The sequence below is a fragment of the Dendropsophus ebraccatus genome, chromosome 1 (genome assembly GCF_027789765.1).
Source record: "Dendropsophus ebraccatus isolate aDenEbr1 chromosome 1, aDenEbr1.pat, whole genome shotgun sequence".
Taxonomy (NCBI): Eukaryota; Metazoa; Chordata; class Amphibia; order Anura; family Hylidae; genus Dendropsophus; species Dendropsophus ebraccatus.
This window is the reverse complement of record NC_091454.1, coordinates 21,437,665-21,462,304: the sequence shown is the minus strand read 5'-3', so window position 1 is coordinate 21,462,304 and position 24,640 is coordinate 21,437,665. Positions and strand designations below refer to the sequence as shown.

Here is a 24,640-nt window from a genome sequence, read left to right as displayed (position 1 = left end):
GCCGATCTCTGACAGGTGAACCAGGTCCGATCAATAGAGCCCAGGTAAAAAACCTTCCAGCTCCAGGTGTTGGAAGGAAAACCCACCAACAGATTCAGGCCACGCCTCCGCTGACCACTTACCATCCCAAAATGCGCCATAACCCAGAGACCCCGCTGCATCTGTGAATAAAGCTAGTGACTCTGCATCCACAAACTCTTCCTGCCATACTGACCTACCGTTGAAACGACATAAAAACTCATGCCACATACTAAGGTCTTCCTTCAAGGGCTTGCTAAGCCGAATGTGCGCATAAGGCGACTTGAGCCCAGCCGTAGCTAAATACAGTCTCCTAGAAAAAACCCGCCCCATTGGAATTACTCTTAAAGCAAAATTTAACAGACCTAAGAGTGACTGCATTTCTTTCAACAAGACTTTTTTCTTAACTAAGAACTGTAACAATAACGCTTTCAATCTGGACAATTTATCTTGCGGCAAACGAAACTCCATATTAATTGAATCTATAGTTACACCCAAGAAATCTAAACAAGTACAGGGGAACACCGTCTTCTCTTCCGCTATGGGGATACCGAACTCAGATGTGACTAAACGAAACCTATCTAATAACTTTAAACATGCATCAGAACCCGCCTTCCCAACAAACAAGTAATCATCGAGGTAATGAATGATCCCACCCTCTGGCATCCCAAAACTAACTACCCATTCTACAAAACATGCAAAGCTTTCAAAGTAAAAACACGATAAAGTAAACCCCATAGGTAAACATTTGTCATAGAAAAAACTACCCTCAAAAAAGAAACCTAATGAATTATAACCCAGTGGATTAACAGGCAAGAGTCTGAAAGCCGACTTGATGTCGCTTTTTGCCAGCAGTGCACCTGTACCACAGCATCTCAATAAGGACAAGGTGTCCTCAAAGGATGCATATCCCACAGAAGCATCACTCTTGTCTGTTAATGCATTCAGTGAGTCCCCCAACGGAAAAGACAAGTGGTGTATCAAACGGTAAGAATTAGGTTCCCTCTTAGGGACAATCCCCAAGGGAGATATCCTGAAATCAGGAAAAGGAGGAGCCGGGAAGGGCCCAGCTACTCTCCCCTCCCTGACTTCTTTGAAAACTTTTTCTCTCACAATATTAACATGACGGGCTACTGATTTTAAATTTTCAACTATGACACATCCAGACCCATCAAAAGGTGGTACATGAAAACCTTGCGAGAAGCCAGTGTATATGAGCTCAGCTTTCCGTCTGTCTGGGTAAATTTCTAGCCATGGGGACATTTTTTGTAGCCTCACTGGCGTCGATACTTTTGGTAACAGCCTCCCTAGTGGAGGGCTGTTGTGCTGCCTGAGCGGCTTTTTTGAAACATCTCGCCATGGAGTGCTGCCCTCCACAGTGCGAGCACTCATGGCGGTATTTAAAGCTGGCAGCCCACTTACACTGGCCCTCATTATATGCAAAGCAATATCCTTTACGAAAATTAGAGTATTAGACGATTGTTTAAACGTTCCAGATTTTTGTGGTAACATTAAGTTTAGCCATAAGCCAACATCTTTAGTACCAAGCCTCATAATAGGGTGAACAGCTAACTTTTGACGAAACATCTCGTCATATGTGTACCAGGCCATACCGCCAAAATGACGGTATGCCTCTAAAACGCTATCCAGATGTTGGAATAGAGCCGAACACAATTCAGGGCGTTTCTCACCCAAAACAGCACTATAAATGGAAAAACCTTGTATCGAGTTAAATATGGACCGTGGCGCACGCCTGCGGTCATCCTCTTTATCATTATCTTTTTTATCAGCCTTAACCACTGTTTCTTTAGCAGATGGTAATAATGAAATAATATCAACAAACTCCCCTTTCCATATTTTTTCTTTAACAGCCGCACTTAAATGGTAACCAAGAGGGGATAACTCACATGTAAGCGCTTCCTTAGCGCAAATCTCAGAAATACCGGCACCCTTTTCAAATGAAGGGGGCACAGACCGTTCTGGTAACAAAGTCGGCATGGCCGTATTATCCCACACATTGGCCAAAGGCGGCATAACTGAAGCCCCCTTTGCCAATATACTGCAGAACTGCTTAACTGATGGATTACCAATTAACATGGACAATTCGGACACGGCAGGGTTAACTGCCGACTCACCCACAGCTGAAGATGAAGCTCCTGGTTGCTGCGGTGCTGGACAGAATGAGGTAGGAAGCGATGGCTCAACAGCTGGAGACCTGGCGTGACCCCTGGAGTGCCTATGAGAATGCCTGGAGGAGTGTCTGCCAGAGCGCCTGGAGTGACTACTGGAATGCCCGCTACTGTGCTGCCTTTCTGATCTGCCCGAGCCTCTGCTTGCCGACCTGCCATATCTGGAACCACCTGTAGACTGTCGGCTTGCTGCGGAGGCTGCCATAGCTGCAGGTTCTCTGCTTCTCGGGCGGGCTTCAGGGGGGGCCGACGGAGGCGGGGCATTTGTAGCTCTTTTACCCCTCTGCCTCCTTTTTGCCGGCCGTTCCCCCCTCCGCACACCCTCACCAATCTCGGTCTCACCGGCCGCTTCACCACCTTGCTCGTCAGGTCTAGGGGGCAGGATCCGACAGATCACTCGATAGGGACCGGCTCTTCTCCTCTGGGCACATCCTCCAGACACCTCCGGAGCCAGGCCTCGCCGCCGGAGCTCTCCGCTTTTCTGATGAGGGCCGCCAGCAGCTCTCCCGTTGCCGACATCCCGGACCGGATACAAGGGGGCTGGGAACAATGACGCCACCGGAACTCCTCCCACCGCTTCCTCCGCCAATCACTGAACTGGATGCCGGCGCGCCTCACACTTCCCAAACGCGGGGACGGCTTGACCTCGACGTTCTCCCAGAATAAGACGGCTTAACCACGTCGCGCTCCGCCCGCTCCTCTTGTCTAGCCGCTGCCGCCGCTCACTGGTCCGGACCGCGCTGACGCTTCACCTCACAGCTGCGCACCAGGTAATCTCTTCAGCTTCTCACAGGGGGGTAAACGCCGACTGAGCTTCAGCCGGCAAACAGCTCCTTAAATTTGAAACCGGCTTCCCGCACTTTTCCCCTACAGCCAATCAGCTGATCGTTCACCCTTGCCTCTTGACCGTTGACCAATCAGCTGATGACAGCAGAGAATATTCTCGAAACGGTCTGCACCACCTGTTAGGGAATAAGAAGGGGGGGGGAGAGAGAGGTAATGGGACAGACCATTTCTGTCCCCATAGAGACTATAGCCAGAAAAATGGGGGGGGGGCGCAATTCCGTGTGTCCCCTCAATAATTTGGGGGGGCCCCGGCAGCTTTCATTTATAGAGGCCTTTTTAAAAATTAAAGCAACAATCTGGTTGCTATGTGCAACTGCTCTACTGTTCCTTTGCACAAAGTTTAAAAGGGTTGTCCGGTATAATGATATTTCTCTATGCTGCCGGGGACATGTCAGTGACATATACTTACCTGTGCTTTTCTGCTGCCAGCGATTTCTAAACGGAATGGGACAGGTAAGTATCTGTTACTGACATGCCCCCCGCAGCATAGTAAAATACCATATTATCCCGAACAACCCCTTTAACCCAATTTCGATTTTTGCACTTCCGTTTTTTTCCTCCTTGTGCTTAAAAGGCCATAGCACTTGCATTTTTTCACCTAGAAACCCGCATGAACCTTTATTTTTTGCGCCACTAATTGTACTTTGCAATGACAGGCAGAATTTTTTCATAAAGTACACTGCCGTTTGCCCTGGGGTAAAACTGACTTGTTATGCATGTTCCTCAAGTCGTCACGATTAAAACGATATGTAACATGTATAACTTTTATATTATCTGATGGCCTGTAAAAGAAATTCAAACCATTGTTAACAAAAATATGTTCCTTAAAATCGCTCCATTCCCAGGCTTATAGCGCTTTTATCCTTTGGTCTATGGGGCTGTGTGAGGTGTCATTTTTTGCGCCTGATGTGTTCTTTCTATTGGTACCTTGATTGCGCATATGTGACTTTTTAATCGCTTTTTATTACATTTTTTCTGGATTTGATGCGACCAAAAATGCACAATTTTCCACTACGCGATTTTTTTACGCTTACACCATTTATCATGCGAGATCAGGAATGTGATTAATTAATATTTCGGGCAATTACGCACGCAGCGATAGCAAACATGTTTATTTATATATTTTTATTTATAACATGGGAAAAGGGGGGTGAGTCAGACTTTTATTAGGGGAGGCGGCTTTTTTTTTTATTAATAATAACACTTAATTTTTTTTACACATATACTAGAAGTCCCTCTGGGGTTAGGGTTATTCCCCCTGGGGTTAGCCTTATTCCCCCTGGGGGGACGTCTAGTATATGCACACTGATCTCTCATTGAGATCTATGCAGTATAGTTATACTGCATAGATCAATGAGATAGGCACTGGATTGCTTTCGGCTGCTGCAGCCGAGAGCAATCGAGTGCCGAGCCGCTGTGAGATGTGTGGATCGCTCCTCCGGGGCAATGTCCCAGGGGGGGGGGGGCATCCATCCAAAACATGGACGCTTTCTTCCAGAAATAGCACCACTCTTGTCCTCAGTTCAGGTGTGGGGTTTTGCAGCTCAGTGCCATTGAAGTGAATGGACCTGAATTGTAATACCACACACAAGCTGAGCGCAGAAAGTATCTGTGTTTTTTCTAATCCTGGATAAACCCTTTAATTCTTGTAATAGGCTTTTTAAACGAGTGGCAATCTTTGAGATCAGCATGTATTGACAGCATTTGTAATAAGTGTAATAAGTGGACGTGTCCAATATATTCACATACATGGGGCCCTATTATAGATTTGTACACCTGTGAATGAGACCTAATAAAAACCGAACCTAATGGATTACGTGACGTGGAAACCACAAAGCGAAGACGACTATTAAATCAGGTCTGATCTTTACACACAGAAACCAGTCCTGCTGCATCTCCATATCTTTCGAGACATCTGGAGCTGGCTGCAGTTTTGCACATAAAGCTCCGTTCTTTCCATCTGAGGTCACTTCTCCCACCTCTTCCCTGTCTGACAGAAAGAGCAGAAACTCAGGGAACATCCTGTGTCTTTTCAAATTCATGTAGAGGTCTCCAGATCTGAATGTGATGAGGCTTGTACCCAGGACATGTGGCCATTGATGTGATAAAGACTCAGGCGGAGAACTTGTTTGATGCCCATTGTACGACAGCTACCAGAGGAGATCTAATCATGACTATCACTGATAATCGTCCTGTGTAATAGTCAATGTATATATAGAAAGTGTATATATATATATATATATATATATATATATATATATACACTTTATATTATATAGATATGTATACTATAACTATATAACTAGATAGATAGATAGATAGATAGATAGATAGATAGATAGATAGATAGATAGATAGATACTGCTTTTAGAGCAGAGTGGTGGTCAATAACCTAGACAACAAGCTGTCAGCAATGGGAAGAAAGAGAAATATTTAAAGTAGCTCTCTTTTTTTTTTTTTCGCTTTCTGGTATACTCACGCATGATGATCGCTTTCCCACAGCCTTGCAGTATTCCGGTGATCCAACAGTTCTTTTCCGACCCCTCTTCTTTCCCCAGGGCTTTTGAAGACCAGAAGTTAGTGTCTTGTCACCTGAGATGTCACGTCTCGGGCCCGCGTCAGACATCTGGAAGCGGCTGGGCACCGGAGCGCCGCAATGCAGGACCCGCTGCTGGAACTGGGGGGGGGGGGGGGGGGGGGGGTTAGTGAACGTCTTTTCCCTCGGCCACCTCCTCCCCGATCCCAGCAAAAAAGTGCCCCCCCCACTGGAGTACCCCTTTAACCTGACAAGTCCTACAAGTTTATCATATCAGTTGAAAGAGGTTATCCAGCGCTACAAAAACATGGCCACTTTCTTCCAGAGACAGCACCACTCTTGTCTCCAGTTAAAGTGTGGTTTGCAATTAAGCTCCATTCACTTCAATGGAATTGAGTTACAAAACCTACACCCGGGCTGGAAGAATGTGGACATGTTTTTGAAGCGCTGGACAACGCCTGTCAATAAACCTGTCATCACCTGTCAATAAACAGAACACAAAGGGGGAGAATTGTCAAACTACTGTACCGTATTGATTGGCTCAGTTGCCCCTAGCAACCAGATTCCACCTTTCATTTTTGAAAGAATCTGTGAGGAATGAAAAGTGGAATCTGATTGGTTGCTAGGGGCAACTGAGACAATTCTACTTGACACCACTTTGATAAATCTCCCCCAAAGTGTCTTCCCATTGGGACCCTCATCTGTAAGGAGACCTGGTAGAATTAAAGGGATCTTTCATACAAAAACGATCTATTCACAAGATAGACCATCAATAGCTGATCGATGTGGCACCCCCACCGATCCAGATGCCAGAAACGGACAATGTACAGATGCAGTGCAGAACAGCTCCCATTGAAATGGATAAACCATCAATTTTTTTTTTTTTTAGACAAAAAATCCCTTTAAGTTTCCCTGCAGCATCACCACAGGTAAAATGAAGAATTAGACATTAAACTCAGTGTAATGCAGGACAGGTTAGAGTCGAGACAAGGCTCACGAACATACGACCCCCCAACCAGGGGCAGATTAACTTTACCATAGGCCCCGGGCTGTTGACCAAGCTTGGGCCCCCCGACTCCACTGTAACTTTGACAGCACTACCATGGTGTCCATAGTACAGGATAGATAATGTCATGATGCCCTGATTTGTGCAAAATTGTGGTAAAAAAGCAGCGATTATTTGCATATCATGGCAGAACTATAACCAGGAGACAATACACCACTGAAAGTATGTATTTTTGGGTGGCCATGGGCCCCCCAGGAGCACAGGGCCCCAGGCTACCACCCGAAACGCCCCTATTATAATCCACTACTGCCCCCAACTTCGAACTCCCCAATAGCTCTACTTCTCTTCTTCCTCTGGAGGACTCCACTTACTTACGTATTACAGGGAGGGCGACATGTAATTCTTGGTATAAGGCGAGTATTCTTTACACTTCAAAAATGTCATGAAATTTGCAAGAAGACGGATATTTTAAGTGACTCTAGTAGCGGATTTCACTGCGGCTTTGTAAAGTCCCTTTCACGTGCATTGTGCTCATAGGAACCGTGACTAAGCCGTCTTATATCACAATGCTGGTGTGAGAAGTGTCACTTCTCTATGTACACAAGAGCTTTGTATGTGCAAATCACTTCACAGGTAGCAGAAATAAGCAAGATGGTCAGTGGTTCCATTGTCCGGAGTCCTTGTGAATCACCGCCTATTCTCACTTTGCTCTTGTTCAGACTAAACAATTTTCCAGTAACAACACTGATGAATGAAGGAAGGGATTCCACAACATGAGCGAAAAAAAGGGGAACATCCTACATATCCACAGTGGTACCTGCAAGGGACCAAGACACTCATACTCATTACATATAGGCAGGGGCGGATTAACGTTACCATAGGCCCTGGGCTGTTCACTAAGCCTGGGCCCCCCCATCTCACTGTAACTATGGCGGCACTAGCGTAGTGTTCATAATACAGGATAGATAATGTCATGATTCCCTGATTTGTGCAAAATTGCAGTAAAAAAGCAGCACTTTTTTGCAAATTACGGCAGAACTGTAGCCAGGAGATAATACACTACTGAAAGTAAAAGCCTTTTTGGGTGTCCATGGGCCCCCCAGGAGCTCAGGGCCCCGGGCTACTGCCCAAAACAGACCTATTATAATCTGCTACTACATATAAGAATAATCTATACAGTCAAGAGGGGTTTTATAGGTGTGAACACAAGTCTATGATCACGTATAGTACAGAGCAGCTCTGTACTTCTGTTTTCTCTCATCCTGAGAACGACCTCAGTTCTCCGGCATGAAGTGACACCTGAAAGACTGGCTGAACTGGTCTGGACATGGATAAACCATTAGAGTGCAAAGAATTTACTGGTGCGTGTTCTTCGTCGCCTGCTTCTTCCCTACTGACCTACAACAACAAGTCAGAGGAAAAAAAGTTTATGGATTGTCCGGGCAGATGTTCCCTCCTATCCCTTTCATTTTCCTGCAAATATACCAAATATGCTGGCAATGCAATTCTATAGGGTCATGCATTTTCTCATATACCGGACCACATATTTTTCTAGAAAACCTTAAAAAAAATTGAACAAAATTTCCTCAAAGTAACCAAATTATTGCGTCAAAATCCACTTGCAAACTACCTCCCATTGTTTTATGTTCCTTAGTAGAGATGAGCGAACCTTGAGCATGCTCGAGTCCATCCGAACCTGAACTTTCGGCATTTGATTAGCGGTGGCTGCTGAACTTAGATAAAGCCCTAAGGCTATGTGGAAATCATGGATATAGTCATTGGCTGTATCCATGTTTTCCAGACAACCTTAGAGCTTTATCCAAGTTCAGCAGCCCCAGCTAATCAAATACCGAACGTTCGGGTTCGGATCAACTCGAACGCAAACCCGGTTCGCTCATCTCTATTTCTTAGTTTATTTGGAGCAGAATTTCAGATGCACATTTGTAAATCACAAGTAATTTGTGAAACAAATACAGTATGGGAAGACTTGAGATTTTTAAATAGAAGTAAATTATAAATGTATATTACGTTCTGAAACCCGTCGATTTGAAAGAAAAAGATTTTCGCTGGATAACCACTTAAAGGGGTTGTTCACCAATTATTTTTTTCTTTCAAATCAACTGGTGCCAGAGATTTGTAATTACCGGTAACTTCTATTAAAAATCTTGAGTCTTCCAGCTCCTGTATGTCCTGCAGGAAGTAATGTATTCTTTCCCACACAGTGGGATACAGAGCTCTCTGCTGCCACCTCTGTCCATGTCAGGAACTGTCCAGAGCAGGAGAGGTTTTCTATGGGGATTTGCTACTGCTCTGGACAGATCCTGACATGGACAGAGGTGGCAGCAGAGAGCACTGTGTCAGACCGGACTTCCTGCAGGACATACAGCAGCTGATAAGTACTGGAAGACTGGAGATTTTTAAGTAAATTGCCAGAGTATCCCTTTAACAAATGCTAGACCTGATTCAGCTGTATTCTGTACAGCAGACTCCATTTCCCACATCTTACATTAAAAAATAAAAAAAACTTGCCACATATAGTTGTTTTTTTTTGTTGTTGTATACTATAGTGTAGTTGACTATAATTTTGTACGGAACTTTCTGCAATACCTATGCAGCGTGTGAATCATACCCTAAAGGAGGGGTGCACAAATGTCTCACATATCAATCTAAAAACAAGGGAGATTGTGAAATATTAAGATCATGGTAGGTGACAATGTGACTAGCGGGCATACAGAACAGTATGTGCGAGGAACAATGAAACCAAGAGGAGAGGGGCGATACTGCTGGAGTAAGAGGTGTGTGCAAGTTATATAAGGGGCGGAGGAGGATGATCACCAGCCCACCTCTCTAACCAGGTGAGAGGAGCCCAATAGTCACATACTGACTCTGAGCCTGTGGGATCTGGCATGTGTCCTGGCTTATAACTACATGGCAACTTCATACAACTCCGACTGTTCCAATGGTGAGTGCAGACCCTTACCCTAATAGCTGAAATTGTGTATGTATTGCTTTATTGCATTCTGGTCTATTTGCATGGATACATGGAGTTTTGTGGTTTTATAGGATATAACATGGTACGATTTCATCCCGGACCATTGCGTTTTAGGAATGTCCTTAGAAATTTAAGGTGGTATTGTAATTCCCAGCAATGTGCTATTGGTGATCGTAATTCTGGTTGCTATCATTGTGCTATGCTAAAGACTGAGTGCAAGTATGTAATATAGGGAGGGCTTACTGCAATGTTCTCCAGCAGAACTACAACCCCCATCATGCCCTGACCGCTAAATGTTGACTGGTCGGTATTCTCGTGACTATACTTTGCTGGGAGCGATGACATCCATGGAAGAGGCGGCTTTGCTTTGGAGAAGTTGCTGGGTGGGTCTCTCCGGTTTGAAGTGTTTTTCGGATCTAATTGACTCTAGGGCTGGTAACCTGAGCCTGAATGTCTCTCAGATGCAATCTACAGGTCCAAGAGTTTTTGTTGTGGTTGTTGAATGTATTGTGTGACTTTTTTTTTTCTTTTTTCCTCGTTATTTACACTTCTAGACTTTTTCATTTTTTTTTATCCCCACCCCTAAACGAAACCTATATCTAGCCATATCAATTTGTCAAGTATTTTGTGGCGAGATGTACATCCCCCAGTGAGTGTAGACACACCGAACAGCCATAAAATTAATCATAGTATAGGTTTTAGCGTCAAAAAACATCTCTGAGCCGACAAGTTCTGGACGCCACTAGACCTGGTGGTATATGACCCCTAGATGTCGCCAACGTATGCTGTTAGGTGTGAGGTGCGGCCTCCATGGATGGGACTTGTTTCTCCAGCACATCCCACAGATGATCGATCAGATTGAGATCTGGAAACTTGGAGGCCGAGTCACCACCATCATCGTTTATCGTGTTCCATATTCCTGTACATTGTTGCGGTGGCTTTAGGGGCCACTGCCATGAAAGCCTACATATACTTTCAATAACTCATGGTCAAAGGATCCTCCCCACCTACAAGTATGTTCAGTACGGCTGACCTCTCACTGTGGCTTATTTCTCCTGAAGCAAAGGGGTTGGCCATGACTTCCCCATCATGCCCGACCCCTTTCACCTTGGTGGTTGTTCAGGATAGCCCTATTCAGCTTGGATTGAGAGCCAAAACCGCCGTAAGCATGCGGGTTCAGCCGTGTAAGGTGTATGAGGACTAGAGAACAAACTTCGAGCATGTTCGGATTCTGTATTTGATTACCGTTGGCTGAAAAAGTAGGATGCAGCCCTAAGGCTTTCTGGATATTATAGATACAGCCATAGGTTGTCTCCATGTTGTCCTGGACTACCTAGGGATTCAGCCACTGGCAATCAAAACCTGAACGTACTTGAAGTTCACCCATCTCTAATGGGGACCTTAAAGGGGTATTCCGGGAAAAATTAACTTTTTCCCCTGTCCACAGGATAGGGAAAAAGTAGATGATTGCGGAAGGGTTCAAATCCTGAACCCTCCTGCGATCTCCAAATAGGAGAAAAGCGAGTTTTTCCCGGAATATCCATTTAAGTCTGTACAATGGTTAGATATGTGCTACATGTCACAGTTACATCCACGTGATGCCAAGACTCGACGTTTCAAGCAGAACATCGCCTAAGGCATCACACTTGTGCATCCTGATAACACGTTTTCTTTTAAGGCATGTGAATGGCAGGACCACATAACAAAACATGATTCATCAGATTAGGCCGCCATCTTTCATGGCTTCCTAGTCCAGTTCTGGTGTCCATTGTAGTTGGTGGACTAGGATAAGCATGGCCACCCTGACTAGTCCTTAGCTATAAAGTCCCATACAAGCAAGCTGGGATGTCCTGATATTTCCTGCTATTTGTGCTACAGTAGTTGTTATGTATAATTGGACCAGATGGTCTAGAGTTTGTGAACCTTTGGCTTCCATGATCCGGGTGCTCATCCACCTATTCTGAGCTTTATAATGGCTCAGGACTGGACACGCTCCTTTGTGTCGCATACCAGACTTCATTGCGGATTACACAGCTTTACCTCCTGTAGGTAACTTCAGATTTTACGTTTGACATGATATGGTTGGGTATTTGTTCTGCTTTACAGCTTTATTGTTCTATGTCTTTGCTAATCCCAGAGTCACTGATCCTAAATGACTCCATTCACTTGAAGGACTCTTCCATACACCGTGACCTGCAGCAATGAGGTGTTTATTTACAAGGCAAATGGAGTTTCTAGAACTGACCATAAAGTAGAGTTTTTTGGGGGGGCACATATTTTTCTGTACTGCGTCATCCCACTGGGTGCTATAGAAAAAAGGGGTTTGTGGTTTTTATTGTATTCTGATCATACACAACATTGCATACTAACGGAACACTTCTGCTTTTTTTTTTCTACAGGAACATTGGTCACGCTAACCTGCCCCTCACGCCGGGTGGTCTGTCAAATATTGGGGGAATATAACTCGTCGGTCTCCATTTACCAGAACTTGACTCTTGATGCAAGTGGGTCCTCCACCAACCATGATTTCATTATTGGATTGGTACTGGCAGTGTTCTCCAGCATCCTCATTGGGAGCAGTGTTATCCTGAAAAAGAAAGGTCTTCTTCATCTGTCAGAGCAAGGACGTACACGGGCAGGTATGGAAAGCGGGGTCTCACTTGCTCTGTCATGGCTTGGGTTTGATCGGTGAAAAGGGAGTGTGGCGTAGATATTGAAATGTGTTTTTGTATATGGGCTTTATGAAACCACCCACTGTTCTGTGTCTACAGCTTCTATGTAGACTTGTTTCCGTGGTAACAGACTACAAACATATCTTGCGTAGTCTGATCCCACAACAATAGTCCCTTTTGAATTATTTGTACTCTTGCCATTTGTTTTATGGCAAATTCTGTTGGAACAGGGTAATCCTAATTTTATCTTTTTATTTTTGTGTCCTAGGTGCTGGTGGACATGGCTACTTGAAAGATTGGTTGTGGTGGGCCGGACTTCTTACAAGTAAGTTTACAGCGGGGAAACCTGCTTCTGGTGTTTCTGAACAGGGAACCCCTGCCAGGTTGCTCACACTGATCTGCGTATTATCAGGGGACTCTTTCAACAAAATGGCATTGTGCCACTTACCCCTGGTGGTTATATGTTAAATTGCAGGGGAGGAGCTGTTTATATTGAAAACTCCTTCCTGGTCCATGTCATTGGCGCTCCAGGGCATACATACACTGCATGGTGATTGGGTGGGCTCTGAAATCACAAGATATATTTATAATCCCCCCCCTGATCTCATAGTACCCCTTTAATGCCTTATTTTTATCATTTCAGTGGCAGGAGGTGAAGGTGCCAATTTTGCAGCATACGCTTTTGCTCCCGCCACCATTGTCACACCACTTGGAGCCCTCAGTGTCCTGATAAGGTAATTGCATTGACGGACGCCGAAATTTGACAAATGTACAAGGTCCCTTAACTGTTTATATTCATTTGAAATATCACTTAACTAAAGTAAACCATGAGTCCACCAGAATGCTATAAATTATTGGCTACTTTATTAACATTGCCCTGTAAGACCCATTTTATTACTCATTGTGCATTATCTGAACTGGTGAGACAAGTTTTAACATTTTTGAGAGAAAAAAAAAGTTTTTTTTTTTTTTTTTTTCTGTCTGCAGTGCTGTGATGTCTTCCTATCTGTTGGGTGAAAGGCTGAACCTCTTGGGGAAGTTGGGGTGTGCGCTCAGTGTGTTGGGAAGCACGGTCCTGGTCATACACTCCCCAGAAGAACAAGAAGTGACCACGTTGGAAGATATGACTTCAAAGCTTAAAGACCCAGGTATGAGATGCGTTCAACAGGACAGTGGCAAATTGAAATATATATTATTAAAAAAAAAATTATATATATAAAATTTTTCCTTTTAAGCCAAGAAATGGGGCTATGTTCAGAATCTATATTACGCAGATCCCAAATATGGCTGCCAATTCTCATGAATTATGTTGCTTACTAATGTGTGAATTTTCAGTCTACATATAGAGTAATAGTACTCAGGTGCTTGTTCCAAGCCAAGTGTCAGACTTTAAGAGGAATTGTTCAGGCTTAGAAAAACATGGCCGCTTTCTTCTGGAAACAGCACCTCTCTTGTCCTCAGTTTGGGTGTAGGTTTTGCAGCTTGGTTACGTTGAAATGAATGGGGATGAATTCTAATACCACACACAACCTGAGGACAGGGGTGGCGCTGTTTTTGCTAGAAAGTAGCTGTGTGTTTTCTTACTCTGGATAACCCCTTTGCGTCACTGAAAATTTAATAGCAGAGAGCCCTTTGTCGTCTTTGCCCTCACTATAGCCTGGCTGGTAGCTGGCACTATTAACATGCAGAGCTGGGTCCCTAAAGGACTTATTATCCCAACAGTATAACTTATCACTAGAGATGAGCGAACCTGGAGCATGCTCGAGTCGATCCGAACCCAAACGTTCAGCATTTGATTAGCGGTGGCTGCTGAAGTTGGATAAAGCCCTAAGGCTATGTGGAAATCATGGATATAGTCATTGGCTGTATCCATGTTTTCCAGACAACCTTAGAGCTTTATCCAAGTTCAGCAGCCCCAGCTAATCAAATGCCGAAAGTTCGGGTTCCGATCGACTCGAACCTGAACCTGGTTCACTCATCTCTATTAAGGAACTTTTTTTGACCATGATTGTGTTATTTTTGCGCACACAATGATAATTTATTTTTTGCCCAACAGGTTTCATTGTCTACATCAGCGTGCTATTCCTCTGCTGCCTGGTGCTGATCTTCTATCTGTCACCTCGCTACGGACAATTTAACATCCTTGTCTACCTGGCAATCTGTTCTCTCCTGGGCGCCTTCTCTGTGTCTTCTGTGAAAGGCTTGGGGATCGCAGTGAAGGGTCTTCTCACAGGTCTACCAGTCGTCCAACATCCTCTTCCATGGGTCCTTATCCCCATCTTGATAGTCTCGGTGGTTACGCAGGTGAACTACCTTAATAAATCATTGGACGTGTTTAACACTTCCCTGGTCTTTCCGATCTACTACGTCTTATTCACCACCGTGGTCATCACTACATCACTCATCCTCTTTAAGGAATGGGTTTCCATGACTCCGTTCGATGGTGTAGGGGCTGTTTGTGGATTCCTGGTCATCATCCTTGGCGTCTTCATGCTCCATGCCTTTAATAACCTGGACATAAGTCTTAAAAGTGTCCAAGAACAACTTCATCGGACTGCTCCAGTTTCTACCGAAGAGCCACCAAAGAAGGACGACAAGATAACCTTGGTGGACAACATGGAGACCGAATACACTGGTAGCATTCCAAAAGTGTTTGTTATATACACGTAAGACTTTGCACTGAATATTGACTTGATGCTCTTAAAAGACTCTACTGGAGTGATTCCTAAGCCAAATTCTGATACCTTCTACCTCCAAGAAGATCATTCCTGTTCTCCAACCTTGTTTAATAAGCTCTCATCCCTTCCCAAGTACAATATTCCATAGACCCTTCTGTGGTTCCACCAATCGAGTGATAGAGGACCATAGACTGTCACAATGACTTTGTCTGGCATACCTTTTCCGTTTTGTACATGTAGCATTTGCCATATAGTAGTATTTATATTTTTCCTCGTCTGCATTTTCTGATGAGTTTTGGACTTTTTACATATTTTATTGTATTTTGTTCTGTTACACCACTTTTGTGTTTTAAGTGAGATTTTAATAAGTTATAAAACGTTACGTCACAAATACGTAGTAAGCTTAGTGTTTTACTATTGGGGTAAAACTGGTCCATTTGATTTTGCACGTGATCTCGAGTATTCGGGAGTCCACTATGTACAAACTAAATATATACATACAGTATATTATATGACCTACTATAATAAAGACAACTGCATTAGAAGAAATGCCCCTAACGTTGTCTTCTGTGCCCTAGACTTCCTACATGGGTCTTTCGGTGGTCGTGCTAGGAGTGAACTGGCCCATCCAGGCTTAGACTTTCTTTCAGAAACAGCGCCACTCCTGTCCTCAGTTTGGGTGTGTTTTTTTTTTTTTTTTTGTTTTTTTTTCAGCTCAGTTCCATTGAATGAATGGAGCTGAATTGTAATACCACACACAACCTGAGGACAGGGAACCAACATTAAATGTGCCACTGTATATTATGAAATTATTTTCTAATAGAAGTATTGCACTGGATAGATGTTACTTTCTGTACAACCTCCATATGATATATGGATGGCCCCCCATAACATTGCCATTGATTCTGCCCAACAGCTTCTATGGCATATGAATGGGTCCTCAATTCATTATTCTGGTAGGCTCACTCCCCCAATCAGATGTTGTTTGGGAGTAGACTTGATCGAACAGCGGAAAAAGCTAGGTTTGATCGAACTCGAACCGAGCCGGACCTTACGCATTTTATTCCTGATGCCTTCCCAGACCATGTGGAAGGAGGAGACCTCCCGGGGACAGCCTGAAATTCCGGGATTCAGCCTAGGTAAGGGACCGGGAAGGCATCAGGAATCAAATGTGGAAGATCTGGCCATGTTAGAGTTCGATCGAACCTAGCTTTTTCCGCCATTCGATCAAGCCTAGTTGGAAGATCAATAGAGATGAGTGCAACCCAAGTATTGATTTACCAATGGCTGAAGAAGTTGAATGCAGCCCTAGGGAATCATTGAAACATGGATACAGCCTATGGCAGTTTCCATGTTTTCCAGACAGTCTTAGTGCTGCATCCAACTTCAGCCACCGATAATCAAATGCCGCACGCTCAGGTTCAGATGAACCCAAGCATGCTCTATAGAGCTTACACAACATGGCCATGAACGCTGTATTACACTGGTTCCAACCTAGATAAATAACTCCCAGCATGCCCTGAGGGCTGTAGTTTTGCTGCACCAGCAGGAAAAAAAAAGTGGACTGGTTATGGCTAGTTTGCTATAGTCGGTGGGATCCCCCACTGGTTCTATTGAATTGTAATACAATAGAATAGTGATCCAGGTATTATAGACCCTGCAGCTAAGCACTTCTCTCATACTGCAGGTGGCACTTCTCCCAACTAATTCTAGCAACTGTTGGGGGTCTCGGCAAACTAAACAACCAATACTCGCATAACATGTGCTGAACACTCTGTCCGCAACCTCTAAGAAACTTGTCTTGGCAGTGACTGCCCGCTTAGCCAATCACTGACTATAGTAGGACAGCGGGCTGTCATTTCTGAGACCATCTTGGAAGTAGCGGCCACATAATTCTGCAAGGGACACAAAGACACCACAAGACCCACAGGGGAGCATGTTAGGTGAGTATAGGTTGTTTATTTTCTCTGCAATAACTAAAAAACAAAAACCTGCCATCCCCACAGATAACAAGAATGAGCAGGGAAATGTACTTCCCTGCAGTCAGTCTTCCATAGCTTTATAATAGAGCTGCCTGGACAGATCGTTATGAGCTGGAAAATGAATCGGTGGGGGTCTCAGCCGTGGGACCCTGGCTGAAAATTCTTGCTCCTGTGAAACGTCAAGTAACAATGCACTTGCTGCAGCCCTTTCTTTGAGGTCAAAGAGCATTCCAGGTCTACAACTAAAGGATATCCAGGCTTGGAAAAACATGACCACTTCCTTCCAGAACCAGCACTTCTCCTGCCCTCAGTTTGGGTGTGGGGTTTTGCAGCTCAGTTCTATTGAGTTAAATGGAGCTGAAATCTAATACCACACACAGGGGTGACACTGTTTCTACAAGAAAGTGGCTGTGTCCTTTTATCTAATCCTGGATAACACTCTTATAGCACGGTGTGGTGAGGGGGGATTTCAAAAACATTTAACTTTATTAAATAGTTTATAGAATTAAAACAGTCATCTAAAAGCCGATCTTTGGTCCATTCTCCTTTCAAAGAAGGAGTGTCATCAACTTTCACTGGAAAGAATATCAGGGTGATCCTGCCAAAATGCGTCACCGATGACATCACAGTGCAGGATGGTGGGCTGGTTCCGGACCCGACACACCTCCACTTCCTTCTCCTCAGTCTCGTGTGGTAACTTTATTGTCTTTTTGCTGATTTCATTGACCTAAAGATTGAGAAGTTCATGAATAGAACAAATCATAAGGGCAATTAGCACAATAAAAAAAGTTTGCTACTATCCCTTTAAGCAACAAGTCAGTGACAACCAACATGGGCGCAATACATGCTGAAAGCTCTGAGGTCCGGTTCACAGGACACTGCGCACGCACTGGTTTCTGCAGATGTGAATACCCCCTTAGTATACTTTAAAGCCATACTTGTATTAACATCATTTAACATGTCAAAAGTTACTGATTGCAACGGGTCTCGTTCCCGAGAATCACTGTGATCCTGAAAAACAGCCAGTGGTAATGCGCTTCACTGTCAAAAATCCAATTCGTTCACTCCATACACAGCCGCAAAGAGTTGCATGCTATTGAGGACTCAACCCCCACCCCCGGCTGTGTCTCAAACTCGCCTTATTCCATATAATGACGGAACCTTTCCTGTATATTTCGGGCTCACTGTTGTAGTTGATGTTGAACTCTGAAAACAAGATTTCATTCTTATCTCCAGCAAGCGTGCCCTATGGGGGAAATGAACATAACTATGTTTGGTTCCTGCATACGTGACATGACAAACACAATCATAATACAGATAGGGGAAACAAGATGGAAGCCTTATCTAGACATAACCTCAAGTGTCCTGCTTGCTCACTGCAGAAGGATATTCCATTACGTTCCTATAAAGCAGGGATGGGGAACCTTCGGCCCTCCAGGTGTTGCCAAATTATAATTCCCACCATGTCTACACAGCCAAAGCGAAGCTTTGGTTGTCCAGGCATGATGGGACTTGTAGTTTGGCAACAGCTGGAGGGCCGAAGGTTCCCTATCCCTGCTATAAAGCAATACTTCTTACTCCAAGCCATTGTAGAGGAGTGACATGATTTAACTTTTGATTCTAATATAGAAGGGTCCTCACTATTCTGCATGGGTCTCAAATGTTCGTTTTCTTTCCATCCATCTACACAGAGCAACAATGGACTGAAAGAAATGCTGAGCCTTTATGCAATATCTGATGTAACTATATGAGGGACTGTGGTTTCCTACCTTTAGCCGGTCCTGAGCCTGTGCGGGGGTCAACCCTCCCTTCTGTACCAGAGCCCAGAACACTGTATTGTACAGGTTGTTGATGTGACCTGCAGAAATAGAACAATGATTCAATGACGGCAGACAGAAGAAACTGAGCTATTAAATAGGTTCATTATAGAATGGCCACAGCTAATCAGATATCAGATTCCATATTGTGATGCATTCAAAAACACTTGACATCTGCAGACTTTAAAGGGAATCTGTCAGCAACCAGATGTTGACAGTGTGCTGTAGCTGGCAGTCCCCTAGTGCGTATAGAACCTTTAGGTTATTTGTCTGTGCAGCGGATTATGTACAATCTCAGGTCTATTGTAATAAAGAGTCAATGAGGAGTTGTGGCTCAGTGTTTGTGCCACACTCCTCCCTCTTCTTCATGAATAATCTCTGATGCCCAGTCTTCTGATCATTCACACTGTCAGCCATTGTACCTTTAGTGTTTCTTTCTTTCTTTCTTATTTATTTCATACAGAGGACTGATCTGCTATCACATATAGTTGAATCTCCAAACCTAATTGTGTTGGAGCTGTGGTCTAGGAGTAAGCCACCTGTCTAAAGACCAGGAGCAGATTCTTTCCTGGGTTCAATTCACCTGATAGAAATGAAATATATTATTTATTTATTTTTTCCCTTAGCATTGAATAAAATAACTCCTGAATTTAAAAAGTAATTTGAACCTAATTAGGAATTATTTCCACATTTAAAAAGGATACAATAATGAGAAAAAAAAAGTATACAGTATTTCATTTCCATCAGGGGAATCGAACCCAGGATAAAACTGTTGTTGGTCTCTAGACGGGTTATTTCAGCCATCTGTAGGCAGTTTATGTCTCACATAAAAACTCAGACACTGGCTGGAAGCGTGCGCGAGGCCGTGCAGCAGAGATTTTTTTTTAAAAAAGAGGGAGGAGGAGGAAGGAGTGGTAAGGTGTGCCAGAGTGCCACACAAATGCTGAGCCACAACTCCTCTTTGACTCTTCATTCCAGTAGGAGACGCAAGCTTGTGCATAATCCACTCAACTGTCAAATTACCAAAAGGCAACATGCACACTAGGGGACTGCCAGCTACAGCACATTATCAGCACCTTGGGTGGGGCCCAGGTGTTGACAGATTCCCTTTATTACATTGCTTGCTGTTTATTAGCCTGCAGGTGATGCTGTTGTCAAGTCTACCCAAATAGAGTCTGACTTTTCAATACAGTTATAGCCATTTAGAGTAATTTCACATGCTGCGGATCTGTTCTGTAGACTGTACCCCCATACCAGCAGCAATTCTCAGCACAATGCATGTGGATAAGGTCTAAAAAACGACATCTAAATTTAATGGTAAAATTCTGCTTGGATTTGACCCATCCAGGACATGGTTGGGTCTAACCCAATACCTGGTGACACTAGGTGACATTTCATTAAATGGAGGTAATATGTTTCTCTAGTGAACGCTTACAGTCAGCCTGTCGCCAGCTCAGGTAATCCTTCAGGTTTTGCACGCTGGGATACAGCACCACTCTTCCATCGAATCCTGGAGGATATAGAATCAGCTGCTCTGGAAAGAATTCCTTCCAGTAGAAGACGTAACTGGAGGCAAACTGTGAAACCACGTGCGTCATAAACTTGCTTACAAATGGAAAGGGAAAAAAGAAGGGATATTCACAGTTGTAACAAAACCGACCTAGATATTAGAGCACCCCCTACATATCCTAAGTAAGACATTGATGGCATATGGCTAGTCCTGTTATAGTCACTCCAGAACATGGTTTTGCAATCTTATGGTGAGCTGCACAGCCACATGCTTCTCCCAGCTATATCTAGATGACTGGTGGGAGACCGATCAAAACTTTTGACAAATAAGTGTAATGCCCTATCTGGCTGATTATCATTCCTTGTAATAAACACAACGATCATCCGATGACAGCGATCATCGGCTGATCGTTGATATAGGTTTGGACCTATAATTGTCGGGCTCTGACCGAGCATCGCTACTTGTAATAGCGATGCAAGGCTGCCGATTTGCACAGTGTATTCACTACCCATCCATGGTCCAGGGCTCCTCTTGCGGTCAGCTTCTCCCCCGGTCCCGCTCGCTGCAACTTCAGAGCGGCCTGTCTGAGCTGACAGGCCGCTCAGCCAATCACTGGCCGTGACTGCTGCAGGCAGTGATTGGCTGAGTTGCCGGTCAGCCCACTCTGAAGATGCAGTGTGCAGGACCAAGGAGAAGCGGACCGCAAGGTGAGCCCTGGACCATTGACAGGTAATGAATGCAGTTTAAGCAAGGGCTGCAAGGACATCGGTAACAACGTTCATGCCGCCCTTGTTAAACGATTATCAGGCCGTGTAATAGGCCCAGTAAACGAGCGCCGATCTAGCAGATCGTCGCTCGTTTACAGTTATTATCGGGTCAAGTAATAGTACCCTAAGTTCCCCATACACATTACTTGAAATATGGGGACCCTGGCGATTTTGGTGGGACTGCCCTAAAGGCGCTATTACACCAAACGATTATCAGCCAGACTTGGCCATTTGCCGGCCATTCCGGCCGACAATCGTTTGGTGTAAAAGCACCTGTTAAAAGACCATGATCAGTCGACATGCACAACATCTGCTGATCGAGATCTTTCAACAGGTTGAAAAAAATCTCAATAACAACCACTGCTCTAAGGATCTAAGGATTGTCAAGGCCGCCCCTCCCGCTCACTGTCTGTGCATGTGATAGCACAGGCAAAGAGGGAGGAGGAAGTGAGTGCTGTCTAGTAGGTGCTCACCCCTTCTTTTGCATTCAGGCACCATGGGGGAGATTTATCAAACATGGTGTAAAGTGAAACTGGCTCAGTTGCCCCTAGCAACCAATCAGATTCCACTTTTCATTCCTCACAGACTCTTTGGAAAATCAAAGGTGGAATCTGATTGGTTGCTGGGGACAACTGAGCCAGTTTCACTTTACACCATGTTTGATAAATCTCCCCCTATGAATGCTCGGCCCAGCCAAACAGGCTCATGTATGGGGTAAACGGGACAGACAGCTGTCAGGCAAATAGACGTTCATGTGCATGGGGAGTAAATGTGGGTCAGTATATAATAAAGGGGAGAAGAAAAAAAATCAGGAGTTCACTGACCTCGCCCGCCTCTTGTACCAGTTAGATTTCCTGTGAAAGATAAAACTATACTCGTCACTTTGCCCATATGCCAGACAGATGTCTTTTATTTCCTCCATCACACTCTTGGCACAGTGGTTCATGAGCCGGAGAGCCCGGGGGTCATTGGGTTTGGTGAAATTGTGACGCTCCGAGAATCTGTTTGAAAAAAAAGCCCAAAATATGGAAAAATGTGAAGAATGGAAATCAGCAAAGTATTATTTTGTAATTTTTTTTACGTAATAATAATAAAAAACGACGTAAACGAGCGCCGATCTGCTAGATCGGCGCTCGTTTACTGGGCCTATTCCACGGCCCCGGTGATTGTGAAACAAGGGCTGCAGGGACATCGTTAACGATGTCCCTGCAGCCCTTGTTTCATACATTACCTGTCCGGGCGCAGGTCTTCTTCTCCCGGTCCCACGCTGCAGCATCGGCTTCGGAGTGGAGCTGTCTGAACTGACAGACCACTCAGCCAATCACTGGCCGCACGCGGTCCCGGCCAGTGATTGGCTTAGCAGTCTGTCAGTTCAGACGCCCCCCATCACACTGCTGGGAAAGCTGAGCGACCCCCCCCCCCCATCACACTGCTGGGAAAGCTGAGTGACCCTCCCCCCCCCCATCACACTGCTGGGAAAGCTGAGTGACCCTCCCCCCCCCCATCTCACTGCTGGGAAAGCTGAGTGACCCTCCCCCCCCCCATCACACTGCTGGGAAATCTGGGTGACTCCCCTCCATCACACTGCTGGGAAAGCTGGGTGACTCCCCTCCATCATACTGCTGGGAAAGCTGGGTGACACCCCATCATACTGCTGGGAAAGCTGGGTGACACCCCATCATACTGCTGGGAAAGCTGGGTGACACCCCATCATACTGCTGGGAAAGCTGGGTGACACCCCATCATACTGCTGGGAAAGCTGGGTGACACCCCATCATACTGCTGGGAAAGCTGGGTGACACCCCATCATACTGCTGGGAAAGCTGGGTGACACCCCATCATACTGCTGGGAAAGCTGGGTGACACCCCATCATACTGCTGGGAAAGCTGGGTGACACCCCATCATACTGCTGGGAAAGCTGGGTGACACCCCATCATACTGCTGGGAAAGCTGGGTGACACCCCATCATACTGCTGGGAAAGCTGGGTGACACCCCATCATACTGCTGGGAAAGCTGGGTGACACCCCATCATACTGCTGGGAAAGCTGGGTGACACCCCATCATACTGCTGGGAAAGCTGGGTGACACCCCATCATACTGCTGGGAAAGCTGGGTGACACCCCATCATACTGCTGGGAAAGCTGGGTGACACCCCATCATACTGCTGGGAAAGCTGGGTGACACCCCATCATACTGCTGGGAAAGCTGGGTGACACCCCATCATACTGCTGGGAAAGCTGGGTGACACCCCATCATACTGCTGGGAAAGCTGGGTGCCCGCCCATCATACTGCTGGGAAAGCTGGGTGCCCGCCCATCATACAGCTGGGAAATCTGGGTGACTCCCCTCCATCATACAGCTGGGAAAGCTGGGTGACACCCCATCATACTGCTGGGAAAGCTGGGTGACACCCCATCATACTGCTGGGAAAGCTGGGTGACACCCCATCATACTGCTGGGAAAGCTGGGTGACACCGCATCATACTGCTGGGAAAGCTGGGTGATACCCATCATAGAAGATGCTGGGTCCTAGTAGGGACCCCACGGTAGGTAATTCCCACTCAGTACGAGCTCACCTGTGGAAGTTCCTGCCGTCCACCCTCACCACCACCCAGCAGTTCGGCAGACACGTGTCCTGCGCCTCGAAATCTCTCACATACTCAAACTTGCTCTTCGCCATCTCCCTCCTCTGCTGGAAACGGACCGGTGACCACGAATCTGTCAATACTGCCAAAGCACGTTTCAGCATCACCGGAAGCGGAAGTAGTAGTTGTATAAACTGCAGCGCCGCGTCTCTATGGTAACAGCCACGCCAGCGCTTCAGCTCTCTATGGTTTGGAGGAGCGCGGAGAGCTGTGATCACGTGATATACACAGCATTAGCGTTTGAAGAACTTGTGATGACATAATTCCCATGTGACCAGCCTCTTGTGTTGAGCGGAGTTATGTTCAATTGTGTTCCCAAAACCCAGGAGATCCTGGTCCTACCCGGTCATGGGGATCTGTTGGCTGTAGAGCAGCTATTTCCTATAACTGGGAAGGACTTTGTCGCCCTCTAGTGGTCAGGTCCAGTATTTAGCCATTTCATAGTGAATTGCCTATTTCCCATAACTCAGAAGATCCTGGTCCTCACCAGTCATGGGATTAGCCCTATAGCAGCTGTCTATTTGGAACATTCATCCCCCTATTAGTCAGGACCTGATCTATCACAGTATTTAGCTTCTCCACACTGAATTGGCTGAATAATACCATTCTCCATAAAGACAAGGCTCTTAAAACGACACTCTATTGGCGCATTTACACAGAGAGATCTATCTGACAGATTTTTGAAGCCAAAGCCAGGAATGGATTTGTAAAGAGGAGAAATCTCAGTCTTTCCTTTATGACCTGTTCTCAGTTTATAGTCTGATTCTGGCTTGGCTTCAAAAATCTGTCCTTTACCCACCCCCACCCCCATCTGTTTGTGTCTTTTAAAGGGGAACTATCAGCGGTTAGACAAATCTACCCTGCTGATAGCCCCCTATTGTTACCTTCCTCCTCTGCGCTTTTCCTGTGCTGTTAGCAATTTACTCCTTGGTCCAGAGCACCATTAGAACTGCCCCAACCCCAGAGCTGGACTGGCAATC

At 45.2% G+C, this 24,640-nt stretch overlaps 2 protein-coding genes across 3 annotated transcripts; one reads left to right on the top strand and one right to left on the bottom strand.

Annotated features, from left to right (window-relative positions):
• Nucleotides 1-9,925: 9,925 nt before the first annotated feature.
• On the top strand, nt 9,926-15,264 carry NIPAL4 (NIPA like domain containing 4). The gene is made up of 6 exons (XM_069955641.1): nt 9,926-10,022; nt 11,987-12,226; nt 12,528-12,584; nt 12,903-12,993; nt 13,247-13,407; nt 14,316-15,264. The coding sequence occupies exons 1-6, from the start codon at nt 9,926-9,928 to the stop codon at nt 14,927-14,929; spliced, it is 1,260 nt and encodes a 419-aa protein (XP_069811742.1). The 3' UTR covers nt 14,930-15,264.
• Nucleotides 15,265-17,386: 2,122 nt separating this feature from the next.
• THG1L (tRNA-histidine guanylyltransferase 1 like) lies at nt 17,387-23,860 on the bottom strand. Of its 2 annotated transcripts, XM_069953439.1 has the most exons (6): nt 23,592-23,860; nt 21,838-22,014; nt 20,172-20,341; nt 18,689-18,777; nt 18,058-18,165; nt 17,387-17,646 (listed from the first exon to the last, which is right to left on the bottom strand). In XM_069953439.1, exons 1-6 carry the CDS (start codon nt 23,762-23,764, stop codon nt 17,485-17,487), a joined length of 879 nt encoding a protein of 292 aa, XP_069809540.1. In that variant the 5' UTR covers nt 23,765-23,860; the 3' UTR covers nt 17,387-17,484. The 2 variants fall into 2 exon arrangements, with proteins under 2 accessions (XP_069809540.1, XP_069809532.1); XM_069953431.1 differs by lacking the exon at nt 23,592-23,860 and having other exon boundaries at nt 20,172-20,337; nt 21,838-21,920.
• Nucleotides 23,861-24,640: the final 780 nt, after the last annotated feature.